The sequence below is a fragment of the Nicotiana attenuata genome, unplaced genomic scaffold (assembly GCF_001879085.1).
Source record: "Nicotiana attenuata strain UT unplaced genomic scaffold, NIATTr2, whole genome shotgun sequence".
In the NCBI taxonomy this organism is placed as follows: Eukaryota; Viridiplantae; Streptophyta; class Magnoliopsida; order Solanales; family Solanaceae; genus Nicotiana; species Nicotiana attenuata.
The window spans coordinates 346,412-366,038 of record NW_017670801.1 but is presented as its reverse complement, the minus strand read 5'-3'; the positions used below and the strand labels follow the sequence as shown (position 1 = coordinate 366,038).

The following is a 19,627-nucleotide window of genomic DNA, read 5'->3' as shown; positions in this document are numbered from 1 at the left end:
AATGGCGCCTATCGCAGTACTAGGCCAGCTGATTCAACACTTATAAAACAAAGGTCTTTTTCTTAACTCATTTACTAATTAAAGATGACCATAAATCTTTTGTTTAAATATTTAAAAATAAGCGGAAATAGATACACAAAACATCAAACACTGCCCGATCCCGGTGTCACTAGTCATGAGCCACTAGAATACAATCCAACACTGTCTACTCAATACAAAATGGGTCTGATAAATAAAAATACTAGAAGATAGGAAGGAGAAAGGCAGGGTTGCGGACGCCGTGCAGCTACCTTGCTAATTCCGAGAAATACTCTGAAGGAAAAGATCAGCTCTCACTCGGATTCCCTGCCACCTGGATCTGCACACAAGGTGCAGGGAGTAACGTGAGTACGCCAACTCAGTAAGTAAAAATTATAAATAAGGGTTGAGTACAGTGACGAGCATTTAAAATCATAAACATATATTAACATGGAAATTTCGAAGGAAATAACAAGATCAAATCAGTAGGAAAATTCTGAACATCCAGTAAAAATCCAGTTTCAATGAAAGTTATTAAAAACATTTGTTCAACATTTTCAATAGAGAATCAGTACAAAGAAGAGTGAAAACAGTAATTTCATAAAAACAAGCCCCTCGGGCAAAGAGTATATTTATATATATATAGCCCCTCGAGAAAACCTCATAGTCACTCGTGACTTAATTACCATCAATCAGCACCCACACTTAGCACTCACGCTCAATAAGTATCTCATAATGCCCGATCCATAAATATATTTGACTGCGCTCACTGGGGGTGTACAGAATTCGGAGGGGCTCCTACAGCCCAAGCGCTATAGCGCTACGGCGTGCAGCCCGATCCAACATATTGCTGCGGTGTGCAGCCCGATCCACACACACACACACACACAGACTGAGGATAAAGCATTTCTATCTTAACAATGTGAGGATAATAATAAAATACCCCCGAGGGTCCAACAGTACAGCACAACGCCCCAAACATGGCATTCAGCCCAAGTTAATAGAAGCATTTCTAAAACACATAGATATCATATAGAGTTTATCAAAACATGCAACTCTACAGTTGCCACGGGACGGACCAAGTCACAATCCCTACGGGTGCACGCCCACACGCCCGTCACCTAGCATGTGCGTCACCTCATTTATCCAAGTAGTACGAAATTCTGGGGGTTTCATACCCTCAGGTCTAGATTTACAAAAGTTACCTACCTCAAACCAGATGAAAAATCTACTCCGCGATGCCCTTGCCTCTTGACTCTGCCTCAAATCGTCCCGACTCTATCCAAAATCATAATCATAATCAAATTTAATCAAAATTCCCGAAATTGGCTAAACTCGACCCCTGGTCCCACGTCTCAGAATTCGATGAAAATCACGACACTAGAATCCTTATCCTCTTACGAGTTTATACATACCAAAATCATCAAAATCGGACATCAAATGGCCCCTCAAAACCTCAATTTAACTCTCCAATTTCAAGCCCTAATCCCCCAACTTTCTTCCCTAATTTCCACTAATATCATGATTTAACAATGGAAAAATGGTCATAAACACAACTAATAAAGCTTAAGTAGCTTACCCAACTGATAACCCTTGATCCCTCTTGAGAAATCACCGCCCAAGCTCAACACCCGTCTTCAAAAATGGAGAAATTAAGCAAAATTCGTGAAGAAGACATTTGTATACCTTTTGCCCAGTGTTTTCCGCATCTGCGGTCTCACAGTCGCTTCTGCTACGCTACACCTGCGGAAAAACCATCGCAGGTGCGGTTTTCACTTAACCTTAGAAATCCCGCTTCTGCGGTCAGCTTCTCGCTCCTGCGGTCTCGCAGGTGCGGTCCTTATGCGCACCTGCGGTTTTCCTCAGCTCCCCAATTCTCCGCATATGTTGTCCAAATCTCGCTTCTGCGAGTCTCGCACCTGCGGTCCCCAATCCGCAGGTCCGCTAACCATCCGAATTCATCCCGAAGCCCTCGAGGCCCCAACCTAAAATACCAACAAGTCATATACCACTATTCAAACCTTCGGAACGCTCAAAACAACATCAAAACGTCAAATCACCCTCAGATTCAAGCCTAAGGATTTCTAAACTTCCAAATTCCGCAAGCGATGCAAAAACCTATCAAAACTCGTCCGAATGACCTAAAATTTTGCACACACGCCACAAATGACACAACAGGCCTACTCCAATTTTCGAAATTCCGATTCAACCTCGATATTAAGATTTCCACTGCCGATCGGAAAGCTCTAAATTTGTAATTTTGCCAATTCAAGCCTAAGTCTACCATGGACCTCCGAATTACATTCCGAACACGCTCCTAAGTCCCAAAACACCTAACGAAGCTATCCGAACCATAAAAACAAATTCCGAGATCGTTTACCCACAAGTCAACTTCCGGTTGAATTTTCCAACTAAATAACCAACTTAAGAGACTAAGTGTCTCATTCCACCCTAAGACCACTCCGAACACAACACCACCAATACGATATGATGAAATAAAGCTGAATAACAAACAAGGACGCATAAATAGGGGAAACGGGCTGTAACTCATGAAACGACCGGCCGAGTCGTTACACGCTGTGCCCAATTAGGCCACCAGACATACATGTGCCTGTGCAAAAAAAATGCACAGCAAGTGTAGTATGAGTATGAAAATAACGCGTACCCAGTAAGTATCCAGTCTAACCTCAAAGAAGTAGTGACGAGAGGTCGACTTCGACACTTACTAGTAATCCAATAATATCAGATACAGTAAAGAAGTGAATATATATGAAACAATGTAAATATATGAAACAAGCAAGTATCAAAATACGTGGTACAATTCCCTTCGTGACAATTTACTCAAGCTCTCAACTAGCAAGTCCCTCCGTAGCCAGAGAATATATATAGATATAGTGGATTTCATCAAAGAGGTTGTCATAATTTAAATCAGGAAAAACACCCTTAGATACACTGGCTTCTTGCCAAATATTACGCACGATTCCATGAGGATAGTATATATATAGGAAATGCCGAGGCATACGGCCCAATCCAACATAAAAGTAAACTGTGCACTGTCAAAGGGTCGAAACGGGCTGAACCATAGTGTGAGCACGTGTTTTTTGCCCTAAGCAAATTATTCCAAAAATTTCAAATAAAAATGATTTTACAATTTTTTGCGGATTGTGTTGAATTTTGGTGTTAATTGGTTGCATGATAATTCATATTAACTAAATACTAAAAAATAATTTTACACAACTTTTTAGTANGAGTCAACCGGTGACTTGGGACACCATTAATCTCCCAAGTGGCGACTCTGAAATCTTAATAATAAATCCCGTTCTGATTGTCCTTTAAGTGGAAAAACTCCTTTATACCCTCTTCCGGGGGTGGTATGTAAAAAAGCGTAGGTATCTTTGGGGAAAGCCGTGAAATATGTAAAAATTTAACATATTTCAGCGTAGGTATTGTTATGTTTGCCTTAACACAAATGGGCTCCTTTATTAATTCCTATGATAAAAATACAAAAAAATAATACAAAAACGAAAATGAAATACAAAAGCAAAGTAAATAAAAAACAAGAAAAACCAAACAAAAGGAATAAATAAAGAAGGGAAAAGACTGCAGGAAATTGGGCTAAATTACCTAGGCCCAAATGACAACCCAATCCCATTGCTCGCCCAGCCCAAACTAATTACCCCCATACTCGCCCAAACAATCCCCACACCCAGCCCAAAACCCGCTCCCAAAATACCCGGCCCCCATTTATCCAAACGACCCCGTTTTAGGCTAGATCGAATTCGCCGTCGATGTTCTTCTAATCGAACGGTTCTGAAGTAGGGACTCCTAGGTATATTAGTGTCCGAACCGTGTCACCCCCCCCCCCCCGCTTCATCGTCTCAAACGCACCCCACCCCCACAGACCCTGTAACACCACCGCACGCCGCCGCCGGAAATCGCCCACGGCGGCGGCAGTTGTCCAAAGCCTCCCAAATTCACACCATCCCCTCTCCTCGTTCCCCTCTTTCCGAATCCACCTCCCACTTACCCTAAATCCCCGTCAAATTGGTCAAATAACCCAAACCCTAGGCGCCGCCTCCGCCGCCCACGGCGGCGCCGCCTTCCAAACTTTCTCAAAGTTATACCCTACACTCCTCTCATCTTCCTCTTCACGAGCCCCCAATTGGATTCCTTCAAACATCGCTGGAATTGCCCGAATTTTAGATCTCAGAGCAGCTGAACCCTAGAACTTCATAGGTGAGTTTTCTTTTTCTTCTATTAGTTTTTCCTCCACGACTATCATCTCTTCCTGATTAATTAATTTAGGTTTCGTTCTTTTCGTTTTGTTTGACAATCTGTCTAGTATCAGTAATTGAATTCGTTTCTTCTTATTTGTTCGTTTTCATGTTTGTTTGAGTTCTAATTCACTGATAGTTAATAGCACGAATCTATTCTTTTAATTCTGTCATTAATTCCTGTTCAGTGTGCTAGGTTCATTTTTACGTTTGTTCTGTTTGTTCTTCTTCATTTGATCAAGTTTTCTCCATGTTAATTGAGGCTTGATTTTGTGCTTGGGTAGTTCATGACTATTTGACATTAATTTCAATTGAATTGCCGTTTGGTTTAGTGAATAAATTCAGTTTGGGTTAACAGCTTAGTTAAAATCAATTGCCACACTTTGATTAGTTAGCTCGGATGATTAGTTTAATTTAGGATTGGTTTAAACTTAGTTGAATTTTTCAGCTCTTGTCAAACACTTAACCATAGTTATTTGACTAAGGTAAGAAGGATAGGGGTTAGTTTGACTGGACTTAGTAATTTCAGACTAGTAAAAGGGTAGTTCAGGAATTTTCATGCAGGGAATCTAGTAATAACTGAAATACAACTTCCTAGAAGCTTCTAGATGGGGGTCTTTGGTAAAATATCAGGCATTAAGTGTACTAACTGAGTAACAAGTCAATAACTAAGGGACTATGTGGGTAAAACTGAATTTAAAAAGAAGGACTAAAGGGAAATTAGAAAATCTGAGGCTGGCCCTCATTTGTGCCTATAAAATGGCATGACCTTTGCCTTCACTCAGAAGTTTTGGAGCCTCCAAAAAGATTCCCCTCCAGAAACTCTCTCTCTAATCTCCAAGTCTGATTTTGAAATTCAAATATTCAAAAACGCAAAAACAACAGAAAACCTTCAAAAATCCAGAAAAAGTACTGTTTCATTAGGAGTTTTAGGATAGTTTCAGCTCTTAGATAGTGATTCTCATTTCCTAGGCTAATACTTGGCTGCTGGAGATTCAGTTCATTTACCGAGTCTATTTCGAGTCAATTTAGGTTCATATAAGCTGAATTTGTCAATGTGTTGGTCTATTCAAGCGGTTTCGATTGGGTTTTGTGTTTGATTTGGCGTGAAACCTCTTCCGGGTCATTTGATATCATATACTGGGTTGATTCACTACTGGTTTTGCTGCTGGGAATTGTTATTGCTGCTGACTCTCTTCTTCTGTCTCATTTCGACTTGATTTTCAGGTACACATTTGAATATGCCCTGATGTAACCTTCAATTGGAATGAAATGAAGTCATATTTCAAATTGTGCTCATGTTACAACATGACTGGAATGTGTAATAATAATTGTCACATTAGTTGGATCATGATGTAATAACAGTTAACTATAGGTTAGATTTGTAGTTTATTTTTAACTGGAATGTGTTTAACTGGACTGTATGACTTGAACATTTGGACTGTTAAACCCGTGATTGTCCACCCGTAGTTTTAGTATGGTCTAATGCTGGTCCTAGTTTCATGTTTTATTAACAAAATCAGAATTGGTTTGAATTCACAATTGACTGCTGGATCGATATATGATATCTATGTTAATCATGATTTCAAGTTGAAAAACAACGTTTCAAATAGCCTTGTATTGCAGTAGTTGATACCAGTAGATTCACTCATGATTACTCTGTTAAAACTCAATTTTCTCAGTTTGTTGTGCCTTTGGTAACGTCCAGGAACTCAGTAGCGGGTAATTAGATTAACAATGAATCTGAATTTTAATCCAAATCAGTCATGTTTAGACGTACAATTGTTTTGAATTTCGTTGAGATTAGCATATAAAATGTGTCAAGCGAGGATTTGAATAAATGTGGGATGGCTTTATTATTGCAAGTTAATAATCCTGAACATTGATTTATTAATGCTTCGAATAACTGGAAAGGTTCAGAGATTCTTTGTCTAATTTGAACTGAGGTTGGGCTTAGTTAGCGACCAGGGATAGACGGTCCATTTCAGGGTAGTTTGGGCCTCAGTGCTTTCATAGACAGCCCAGATCCTGTCCCAGTCATATGTCCATTTGAACCTTGGCGTCGCTCATGGCCGGCCCGCCTTGGGCATACTTGGACTTTTGATTTTAAGCGGGCTGTGTCCAAGGCCCAAGTTGGATGAAGATTTGAATTTATATGAGCTCATAGACCCTAAATATAGTAGCTTTTAAACAATAATAAATAATTAGGGTTTCTTCTTTTATTATTAGAGACAAATAAAAATAGAGAATCATAGTTGCTTTTAGGTTTTCCTTTTAAAAATAAAACGAGATGAGCCTCGCTACATGAAACAAACAAATGGCGGGGCCCTCGATAAATGTTATACTAAAATACCTAGACTTCGGGATAGGCCGTTTAGCGAATTTCACGGCCTTCCCCAGAGATAATAACATGTTAGTCACTTTAGGCGCGTTTTTAATAACCTTACCTTCTTAAACACGGGTGCACATTTATGTGACCCAAATCCAAATCTCAACGAAGTCGAAATGTGTCAAAAATCGCGGGTGCATTTATGTGACGCGATTAGAGACATGTTTTCACGACGTTGCAATTCCCTTAAAATAATAATAATAAAAGCGGTTCAAAGTTAAAAGCATATAGGTTAAAACATGTATTAAAATCAAATAAATAAGCTAAACATGACAGTTGAGTGATCGTGCTAGAACCACGGAACTCGAGAATGCCTAACACCTTCTCTCAGGTTAACAGAATTCCTTGCCCGGATTTCTGGTTCGCGGACTGTTAACAGAGTCATAATTTTCTCGGTTCGGGATTCAACCGGTGACTTGGGGCACCATTAATCTCCCAAGTGGCGACTCTGAATCTTAATAAACAAATCCCGTTCCGATTGTCCTTTAAGTGGAACAACTCCTTTACGCCCTCGCGGGTGTAGTGAAAAAGGAGGTGTGACACATAGTTGTATCTATTAACCTGCCGAGGCGAACGGCCCGCTCCCATGAGAGTGTGGTACATAAATCATGCCGAGGCGAACAGCCAGATCCCAAAGAGTAGTAGAAGGAAATACCCCGTTCGCGAATCATACATGCGTCGCGATCAAATATAAATTTAAGGAATCACCCCGCTCGAGGATTATACTTGCGACGTGATCAAATATAAATTTAACATTTAAATCATAGGTCTTGATTCTTTTCAAAATAAGGTAAATTCAGCTTGTGGCTTTTTAAGGAAATTACCCCGCTCGCGAAACATACATGCGACGCGGGAACACATAGATTTCTTAAGCGATTATAATATTTCTCTATTCTTTTCAAAAATATGAAGTTCAAATGAAACCTTTAAACCTTATATTCTTCAAATTTCACTCCTTTCAAAACATTTAATAAGCAAACTCAATCTACCTACCTCTCAAGGAAAGCAATAAATATAAATCAATAACGATATCAACAAGGCATGATGTAAGCCTAAAACTACCCGGATATAGGCATAACTAATAGCTACGTACGGACTCTCGTCACCTTGCACATACGTAGCCCCCACAAGTAGAAGCACATAATAATTTAGTTCACCTATGGGGTTAATTCCCTCTTACAAGGTTAGAAACGAGACTTACCTCGCTCCGGAGTTCCATAACCGACTTCCAAGCCCTTCCGACGACTCAACCGATGCTCAACGCTCCGAAACTAGCCAATAATTATGCAAACCCATTAATATACGCTCGAATACTCATAACAATTCAATTTACAACAAATTCCCAACTCTACCCGGAAAATTGATAAATCACCCTCGGGCCCACGTGCCCGGATTCCGAAATTTTTTGAAGATAAACTTTACCCATAACCCCACAAACTCAAATATATAATTTGTTTCCAATTCCATGCCCAAATCCATGGTGAAAATCCAAAAATACCAAATTTTAGGGTTTTTACCAAAACCCCACAATCTCCACTAATTTTCATGTTCAAATCCATATATAATCATGTATTTAACTCAAAACTAGTATAAACCACTTACCTCATGCTTGGTGATGAAAATGACACTCCCAAGTTGCTCCAAAAATCAGCTCCCATGAAAGATTTGAGATGTAATGAGCCAAAACCCGTCTTTTAAATAAACACACTGCTCAACAATTCTTCGCACCTGCGGTCACTTGACCGCTTCTGCGGTTCCGCCGGTGCAGATAAAATACCGCTTCTGCGGTTCAGGGCTTGCAGCCCATTTTTGCTTCTGTGCTTTTCCTGCCGCAGGTGCAGTCTCACTTCTGGGGCGATATGACCGCATCTGCGGTCCTAGCACTCCCAGCCAAAACTGCCTCTGCGACTCATAGGGTCGCTTCTGCGGCCCCGCACCTGCGGCCCAAGTCTCGCAGGTGCGGTTACACCAGAAGGCAGCAACTCAATTCTTCTTCTAACTCCAAATTCGATCCGTCAATCACTCGGAATTCATCCGAGGCCCCCGGGACCTCATCTTTATCCAACACGTCCCAAAACACATTACGAACCTAGTCGAGCCTCTAAATCCCATCAAATAACATCGAAATCACGAATCACAACCCAATTCAAGCTTAATGAACTTTAGAACTTCAAACTTCAACCTTCGATGCCGAAACTTATTAAATCTCGTCCGATTGACCTCAAATTTTGCACACAAGTCATATTCGACATTACAAACCTACCCCAACTTCCGAAATCGGAATCCGACCCCATTATAAAAAAGTCCACTTCCAATCAAACTTCTCATAAACCTTCAAATTACTAACTTTAGCCAAATGACTCCAAAATGACCTACAGACCTCTGAATCCGCTTCCAGACGCGCTCCCAATACCAGAATAACCATACGACGCTATTTCCAGACTCGGAATCTCAAATGGACATCGATAACATTGAAATTCCCTCCAACCCAAATTTATGAAATTCTTCCAAATGCTAACTTCCACAATAGGCGCCGAAACGCTCCCGAGTTATCCAAAACCCGATCCGGACATACTCCACGTCTAAAACCATCATACGAACCTATTGAAACCTTCAAATCCCAACTCCGAGGTTGTTTACTGAAAATCAACCCTTAGTCAGTTTTTTCCAAGTTTAAGCTTCCAAATGAGAATTCTCTTTCCAAATCAACTCTGAACTTCCGAAATTCCAGTTCCGGCCAAGCATACAAGTCATAATACCTTAAATAGAGATGCTCATGGCCTCAAACCACCGACCGATGCGCTAGAGCTCAAAACAACCGGTCGGGTCGTTACATATCAATGGGACAAAGGTAAGTTGATATTTAGTAACATAATATAAAGTATGTAAAATGATTCCAAATAGACTATAATCATAGATTAAAGAAGATCTTTTAATATTCTATGAAATTGTGAGCATATAATTCCTAATTAGAGGTAGAAATAAAGAAGATCTTTTAATTGATTATTTTGGTATTTATTGATTAACTACTCATAATTTCGTATAACCATAGTTTATGCAAGAAGAAATATGGTGATTAAAGCCTAGGTAATATCAAATGAGTTCTTCAAGGTTATTGTCATCAACATTTTTGATTTATCTTTGTGCATAATTATACCATCATTCACAACTTTTAAAGCATTTTGAAGGGCTCAAAGTTTAATATATTTACCAAATTAAATATTGGAACCTAAGCAAAATAGAAATAAAGTTGGGGCAACAAACTTATGGTACATACTTCAGCTCCAAAAAGTAAGGTTAAGGAGCTATGTATTACCAAAAAAAGGTTTGAATGTATCTTGATTTATTGAAAACATACTTTAGTATATGAAGTAATAAATAGAAAATACAAGGACATATTTGGAAGAGCAAACCCTTTTGGTTGACAAGATAACAAGATAGTTACAATGTAATTAAGGACTACAAAACTCTTTACATGGTCCCTTATATATAGTAGTAAATTTGTGTTACGTTTTTAGGCACAACTTTTTTAAGTTCATCGCTTCTTAACCATTTATTATTTATATTTTCTGATCATATCATTAGATAATTTATGAAAAAAATATTTATAAGAAAGCAAGTGTGCTAAGGAATAAGCATATATTAAATGGACAAAGGTAACTTGATATTTAGTAACATAATTTAAAGTATGCAAAATGATTCCAAATGGACTTCAATCATAGATTAAGAACATATTTTAATATTTTATCAATTTGTAAGCATATAATTTCTAATTAGAGGTAGAAACAAAGAAGATATTTTAATTTATTATTTTGGTATTTATTGATTAACTACTCATAATTTCATATGACCATAGTTTATACTAGAAAAAAATATGGTGATTAAAGCTTAGGTCAGATGAAATTCAGAAAAACCCAAATTCATTAAAACAAAGTCCAAGAATTAACTTAGTTTGTCATTAACTCATTAATTCTTTAATTTTTAAAAGAAAATTCTGCTACCCAACCAATAAGGATTATATGATTTTTCGAAAATCATAAAAAGCTTACGTGAGATGCTAATGCTAGAGAGAGAATGAGTGACCTCTTACTAAAACAACGTTCAGGTACTCAAAATCACATTCCTCCCAAACCCCCTGATAAATTCAATCCTCAAACACCTAATACACTATCCTACAAGGATACACTGATTCAAGATGAATTCTTCAACAACATCACTACTCAATCAGTGGAAGAAATCTCAACACTTCCAAAGGACATCCAATCAACAGAATTGGATGACCATAATTCAGGGGTATTGTCCCACAAACTGAATCAAATAATATTATCTGAGGAGGATAGAAAACGCATGTACAACCCTTGTAAATTCTCCATCATCATAAAACTCATGGGTAAACGATTGGTGCATCACTACTTCAAAAAGAAAATCCAAGACCTGTGGAAGATAAATGAGAATTTTCCACTTATTAATTTTGGAGAAAATTACTACACAATCAAGTTGGCCAAGGAGGAAAGTATGACTAAGATACTACATAATGGACCTTGGTTCATCAATGGTTTTTTTCTTTCAGTACAAAAATGGGTGCCCAATTTTGTAGCTAAAGAAGCTCATCAAAGCTATACAGCAGTATGGGTACGATTACCACAACTCCCCACAGAATTTTACGATGGCATTATTCTTACAAGAATTGGCAACTGCATTGGCAAACTACTCAAAGTAGATGCACGCACATCTACCACATTAAGAGGAAGATATGCTAGGCTTTATGTGGAGTTACCATTGGAGCAACAGTGCAAAACTATTTACTGATTGGTCACCATAAACAACCTGTTCTATATAAAGGAGATGATATACTATGCAAATCATGCGGCAGGTTGGGACACACAAGTCAAGGGTGCTCATCCTCCCTTCCAACAATCAAACAAAAGGCAGACCAACCAACTTTAGAGTCACCACAGTCCAGGAATGACAATGCACAGGAATGGATGACAGTCTCCTTCCCTATAAAAGGCAAATCTAAGGCAGCCAATCAGTTCAAAGATAAGGCTAGTGCACCTATAGCCCCAGGTATAAATGTTTGAATGTATGATGATTTGTAAGGTAAGTATCTTAACACACAACCTTTAGATTATATTAACAAACAACTTCTCGCCAACCCTAATGCAGCAGTAAGCAAATTACTAGTTGATCATAGTGATGACCCAACCAAAGTGGCCACAATTCAAAATGCTAAAACATATGATGAAGGAGAAAGTAGTTATGCTAATTCACCTAAGTAGCGTGAGGTTTTGGAAAAAAAGGAGACAAAAGTTAATCAAAACTCAAAAAATCTGCATGACAAATGAAAGCTTTGCATTACAAGTGTCCCAAACGTGGCACAATATCCCAACAGTGATAATAGCCAAAATCATTTGCTTGATACAATAGACTTGGAAATAAATCACACACAAACCAATCAGAAATGCCAAGAGAAAATCAATTACCCTACTAATAACAACTACAAAACTAATAATGACTACACTAAAAATCACCATGCAACGTCCATCCCTAATAACAAATCCTCACTCCAACACATGGTAGACGAAAGCAGCCAAGTGACGAAGGACATATCCATGAAAGATTTGGATATAAACCTCAAGCAACCTCCTTCCCATCCTATACAACTAGATACAATCATTAGCAATCCCCCCCAATCACCTACACAACACTCCTCATATAAAACAACAGACACACCAAAATGCCAAGACCTCCACTAACACTAAGGAGAAGGTTCCGACTCATTCAGTTAATCCACCTTTCTCGAAATCAAACCATGAATAATCTCCCCAATCTCCCTCCCCTCTTTTCCTCAAATCCCGTGATCTATGCTCAACCTGCAAGTCCACCAAATCTTGTACCACAATCGTTGGTGGAATTGGGACTTCAAGGCCATGCAGTGTCCTTCAACATGGAGTTCAATGGGCAGGAGTCCATACTGATAATTCAAAACACACACTTCCTAGCTCAACTGATCTCAGAAGGGATGAGCTTGGCCATGAACAACTACATCAACCAAAGATGGATGAGCAACATTCTCCAACCACTAGCTTCCTTAATGAACCAAAACATAGTGAACAACATGCAACAAATATGGAACATCCCAAGCAACTCCAACCAACATATCTCACAAAATCCACCTCTAAATCTTCCATTCTTTGATCCGGAGGATCTAATGTTCTTGAATCCAATATTCACACAGTGGACTACTCAGCATATGCAAAACCAACAACACGATCCACAACCAGATCCAATGGAAGAGCAAGCTCCAGTTCCAAACATGCAAAACCAGGAAGGGCTCCAGGAGGAAGAAGAGGAGGACAACTTGCCACACTTTTGGGAGCCGACAGTGGCATTTTCAAGCCTAAGCGAGGTAAAAATACTCATCTTCTAGGAGATGCTAGACAGGAAGTCTATCTTCAGCTGCCCAGTGACACTTTACAAGTGCTCATTGGACATACGACCTCCACAGAACCCAACTGTGGGAAAGAATGTAGTGATACTAGTCCCCTCCCTCAGGAGGATTCACAACAACAACCCACTCAATAATCATTCCATGAATCAACCAAATAACATTATAATTTGGAATGTTAGAGGAGATAATAATGCCAACTTTAGGAGGCACTCTAGGAACTTATGGACACTCACAGGCCTTGCTTAGTTGCTCTGTTGGAAACAAAAATGGATAGTCATATATCTATCCTAGAGGAATCTCACTTTACTGAGTTGATAGAGGTTCCTTCTGTTGGGCAAGCTGGAGGGTTGGTAATTCTGTGGAATCATGAGGTGGTGACTATCAACAATTTCACTAGGAATGGGCAGGCAATTCATGCAATGATCGAGGTAAAACCCAAAAATCTCTCCTGGTTATTTACTGCTATTTATGCTAGTAATGATATAAATACTCGCAATATGTTATGGGATAACTTAAAAAATATCTATGATCACTACAGAGGACCTTGGTTAGTTGGAGGTGATTTCATTGAAGTAGTGAACTCCGGGGAAAAATATGGGGGTAGAAGCATTAATCAGAAAAGAGCAAAGTCCCTAATAGACTGCCTTAACTACTATAATCTAGTAGACCTAGGGTTAAGGGGTGTAAATACACATGGTCCAACCATAGTAGAAAAAAAAGGGTTTAATCATGGAAAGATTAGACAGGGTCTACTCTAATGAAGATTGATTAAAAGCCTATGTTAATGTGACCATAACACACCTCCCTAAAATCCATTCTGACCATAACCCTGTTCTAATCCATTCATGACAGAACTTTTAGAATAGAAACCTATTGGTGCTCCCATCCGGATTTCTCTAGGATTGTATCACATAGCTGGGAAAATAAAGACCTAGTACAAGGAACTCAGTCCTTTCAAATAAATATTTTAGAATGGAAAAAATACCTATGGCAATATTTATTCTGAGTAGAATTAATTGGTTTCAAAAATCTCATAGTTAATCAACAAGATACTTCCTTTAAGATTTAGAAACATCTCTTATTGAAGACTATAACACAATTCTTAAAATAGAAGAAGATTATTGGAAGTTACGCTCTAGGGTTAATTGGTTAAATGAAGGAGATGCAAATACTAAATTCTTCCATATAAAAGCCACTAATAGAAGGAAAAGAAATAATACTGTCCTTTTCAAAGACAACTCAGGGAATTGGATTGATGACCAAACCTCCCTAATTAACCATGTTACAGAGTACTTCTCAAGTATTTTTACAACCTCCCACGATAGGACTAACTAGCGATCTATTAAAAAAGACATTGCTAACTTCTCACAAATTGACCTCTCAAGCCTAGACAAACCCTTAAGAAATCAGGATATAAGAAAAGCTGTGTTCTCATTTAAACCTTACAAGGCCCCAGGCCCCGATGGGTTACATCCATTCTTTTTCCAAAAATTTAGATAAGGGGACCCCATGTCTCCTTACATATTCATATTATGCATGGATATGCTTTCCAAAAATATTAACAACAAAGTAGATACTAGGAATTGGGTGCCTATTAAACTTAATCCTAGGTCCCCCCCTTATCTCATTTATTTTTTTGCTGACGACCTATCCCTTATAGGTCAAGCCAACACAAAAACTATTACTACTATTTGCAGAAGTATGGAGAGTTTTTGTTACATTTCTGGATTAAATATCAATAAAGAAAAATCCAAATTGATCATGTCAAAGAGCTGTAAACAACATAACAGAGATCTGGCTACTAAGACTTTTGGGATAACCATTAGTAAGACCTTTGGTACATATCTAGGTTTCCTAATGCTAAAACACTACCCTAGGCACAAGTATTACCAACCCTTACTTGATAAAATGCGAGCTAAATTAAACAATTGGAATGCTAGATGGTTAAGTATGGCAGGCAAGTGCACATTAATAGCCTCTACCCTAAATACAATACCAAACCACCTAATGCAAATAAGTCTTCTTTCTATTAAAACCCTCAAAGAAATAGACAAGATTCAAAGAGACTTCCTATGGGGGACTACAAGGGAAAAGAAAAAAATGCATCTAATTGGATGGAACATGGTTACCAATACAAAAACCCATGGAGGACTAGGTATTATGAAAGCAAAATAAAAAAACCTAGCCCTTCTAACCAGCCTAGCATGGAGGCTTCTTAATAATCCATCCTCCCTTTAGGCTCAAGTTCTTATTAGTATTTACGAAAAGAGTAAGAGAACAAATGGCTGTTCAAATATATGGAAAAGTCTCCTCAAGGGATGGGTTGTTTGTAATAAGGGTATTAGGTGGCCAATAAACAGACATTCACATATGAATGTCCGGGACACAAATTGGATTCGTAATATAGTCTTCACAATAATATTTCAGGCCCATTAACTCATAATGAACATAGCTTAACTATTAAAGATATTTGGGATAAAAATGGTTGGAATTTAAGGAAAATCTCCTTTGATCTCCCTAAAATTATTATAAATAGTATTAATGCTTTAAACCCCAAATGCCACATCAATGCACCTAACAATCTCATTTGGAGTCTAAACCCAAGTGATACATTCTCAACAACCTCTTGCTACAAGCTAATTGACGAGCAAACACCTCCAAGTCTCTGTTTCAATTGGATTTGGGACCTCCAATATCCTAACAGGATCAAACTATTTATATGGAAATGCTGTCACAAAAGACTTCCTACAAGAGGTTACCTCGCCAATATTGGTGTTAATATAAACCCAAATTGCCCAATATGCAAAGGCACCACTGAATCTATATGCCATATCTTCCGGGAATGTACCATTGCTCAATCCTTTTGGCAATCAATGTGAGTGACTATTACCAACCAGGTGCATACTAATAATTGGATTGAATTATTAAGAAATGTTCGCCCTACTATAATCAATAACTACGTAACTTGGGATGATATACTTCTTTTTGCCCTATGGGCCATTTGGAATAACAGAAACCATAACAATCAAAACAATACCAACAACCATATTAACAGAAAAAAAGTGATCGACCCAACTGTGGAATAAAAACTTCTAACGTCCAGGGTCAATACTAACAACATAAAATTAAGCATTTATGTTATGTGGCAGCCCCCCCTAGGGTTGGTATAAGATCAATATTGATGGTGCCTTTAGAAGAAACTATCTTGAAGGAGGAATCATCGGAGTCATCCGCGACTATAAGGGCCAATAGAGGACATACCACAAGAAAATACATGCAATATCACCAATCCAAGCAAAATTTCAAGCTTTTCGGCATGCACTTCAACTAATTATCAGGGAATAAATATTCCTAGCTGAAGTAGAAACTGATGCCACGGAGGTCATAATTTTTCTTCAGGAAGATTACCCAACTTACAATACTTTAATTTATGAATGCAGGTGTTTGATGGACAAGGCAACCAGGCAAGGGAAGATCACATTGAAGCATAGGTTTCGTGAAGGGAACATGGTAGCACATATTTTGGCAAAAGCAGCGCTAATGTAACGTAGCTACAATAAATTATGTGTCTTAGTTTTACCACCTGAGTTTGTAATAGATGTCTATCACAAAGATCAGGATGGTTATATCTATGTTAGAAGTTGTTCTACGGACCAGTGTTATAATATGGCTGCTTTAGTGTGACGACCCAAAGGGTCATCACCTATTTTTAATTGAATTCTGTGTCCCCAAGGCCTTGAAAACCTCATTTAGAGTTGCCTCGAATTGCGTGCGCAGTCCGGGCGCGTAGCCGGAAAGCTTAAATATGAAATTTTGTGAAAAATGCTAAGTTTTATGTTAAAATGAATAAATTTGACTTTGGTCAACATTTTGGGCAAACGGACCCAGACCCGTGATTTGACGGTCCCGGAGGGTCTGTAGGAAAATATAGGATCTGGGCGTATGCCCGGAATCAAATTCCGAGGTCCTGAACCCAAGAAATGAATTTTTTAGAAAAATTGTTTTCTGGAAATGTTTAAGAAAATTGGAAATGAAATCTAATTAGAAAGCGATGGTATCGGGACCGTATTTTGGTTCCGGCACCCGGTACAGGTCTTATATATGTTTTAAGTCCTTCCTGTGAAATTTGGTTGAAAACGGACGTCGTTTGACGTGATTCGGACTTGAATTTCTAAATTCGAAACTTGCTGAAGTTTGAGGAAAAATTCATGATTTTGAGGTTTGATTCATTGTTTTTGAGGTTATTTTGGCGATTTGATCGCACAGATAGATTCGTATGATGTTGTTGAGTTTGTAACTATGTTTGGTTAGGAGCCCCGAGGGCTCGGGTGTGTTTCGGGAAGTTTTGAACTTGGAAAAAAATTGCTGGTTTTCAGTTTTTCTAGTGTCTGATGTGTAGTACTATGCGATCGCATAGGTGTATTCGCGATCGCATAGCACAGCGTGGGGGGAAGGGTGTGTTACATTATGCGATCGCATAGATATAGTTGCGACCGCATAGAAGAATAGGAAAGCTGGAGGGGGCTGGGTAGCTTATTCTATTCGATCACATTAGCTCCTTTGCGATCGCGGAGCGTGAGGTTCAGTGAAACTATGCGATCGCATTTCTTCTCTCGTGATCGCATAGGTATAAATTGCCAAGTTAAATATTAAAACCCAGAACAGTAGCCATACGGGTATATCACCAAAATTCATAACTTCTTTTTTCTCCACACCTCTTGGGGCAAACTTTGAAGAGCTTCTTCACCATAACTTCATAGGTATGTAATCCTAAGCTTGTTTCTTCCATATTTATGATCACCCATTAGATTTCTAGGCTTAAAACATATGATTAAGGGTAGAAAATTAGGGATTTGGGTAGAGTTAGGGCTTTTTGATTTTTCTTGATTTAGACCTCTTTTTGGGGTCGAATTCGAAAACAAATTATATATTCGGGCTCGTGGGTGAATGGGTGATTTGATTTTGGTCCGAACCTCGTATTTTGACCAAGCGGGCCCGGGGTCGATTTTTGAGTTTTTGGGAAGAATGATGGAAAAGCTATAAATAGGCATTGGGTTCGCATTGTTTAGCATTTATTGATGTATTGAAGTCATTTATGTATAGATACAATCGATTTGGAGCCAAATTCGAGAGGAAAAGCGGTAATTGAGGAGTGAATTGGCCGTGGAAGTTTGAGGTAAGTGTTTGGTCTAACCTTAGCTTGAGGGATTAGGAGTTGAGTCATATTTGCTATGTGTTTCTTGTGGAGTACGACGTATATGCATGGTGACGAGTATCTATACGTCGGTGTCGAGCATGACCGTGAGTCTTCAATTAATATTTGTTGTATTCTTGAATAATTCTAAGGTTGCGATAGTGAGATGATCCGTGGTATTGAGCAAAGACTTAGCTTATTTTCGTAGAAGTTATTTATGAGTTAGAATGGTGATAATGAATATGATTAGAAGTTGAATTGAGATTGGTTATAGTTGGTTCTCCCTTGTCGGGACGAATATACTTGTACTGTTGAATTCCCTTGCCGGGATAGAGTATTTTGTAGTTAATACCTTGCCGGAATTTCTGTCATGATTACTGTATGCTGTATATTTGGAACGGGTTGCACGCTGCAACATTTTTATTTATGTATACATATATGGATCGGGTTGCACGCCGCAACATATATTATATTGGATAGGGTTGCACGCCGCAACATACATTATATTGGATCGGGTTGCACGCCGCAACAGATATATTATATTTATTGGATCGGGTTGCACGCCGCAACAATTATATATGTACATATGGATCGGGTTGCGCGCCGCAACAGTAGTGTTATTATATTGTTTTAGATACTGTACTGTTCCTTCATATTTATTTAGTTTCTGCTAAGTTGAACTGTTTCCCCGAGGCATGTACCCTCTCTCCCTTTTAACTGCTCATTACTTGTTTATTTTTCTGTAATATATTATATATCCGCACAGGTTTATCTGGAGTCTGGTCCTAGCCTCGTCACTACTTCGCAGGGTTTAGGCTAGGCACTTACCAGCACATGGGGTCGGTTGTAATGATACTACACTCCGTGCTCTTTTGCACAGATCCAGGTACCGGAGCAGCATACAGTGCACATCAATAGTTCGGGAGCCAGCCTTCAGTCTATGAGATCCCGAGGTAGTCTTGCAAGCGTCCGCAGGCCCGACATCTCTTCTATCTATTCTGATGCACTGTTTCCTTTTGTATCCGAGACACACTTTATTCCTTGTTTCAGACAGTTGTATGTAGCACTCTTAGATAGTCCGTGAGTGTTGTGACACCAGTTCTGGGTAGAGGCATTTGTGGATTTTCCTTATTATTTTGGTTCATTTCGTTTAAGTCTTCCGTTAAATTACGAATTCCGCTATTGTTAATTATTTATTTCCTGTTAATTAAGTTGGTAAAAATGGATTTAAAACAAAAGTATTTATGGATTCTAAATGTGTGGCTTGCCTAGCTTCTACGAGTAGGCGCCATCACGACTCC

General features: G+C 38.7%; 1 protein-coding gene across 1 annotated transcript; it reads left to right on the top strand.

Moving 5' to 3' along the window:
• The first annotated feature begins 10,755 nt into the window (after positions 1–10,755).
• LOC109243437 lies at positions 10,756–11,490 on the top strand. The gene has a single exon (XM_019410370.1). It carries the CDS (start codon positions 10,756–10,758, stop codon positions 11,488–11,490), a length of 735 nt encoding a protein of 244 aa, XP_019265915.1.
• Positions 11,491–19,627: the final 8,137 nt, after the last annotated feature.

Excerpts from the sequence above, each read along its gene's own strand:
- LOC109243437 (XM_019410370.1), top strand. The coding sequence starts at position 10,756 with ATGAGTGACCTCTTACTAAAACAACGTTCAGGTACTCAAAATCACATT.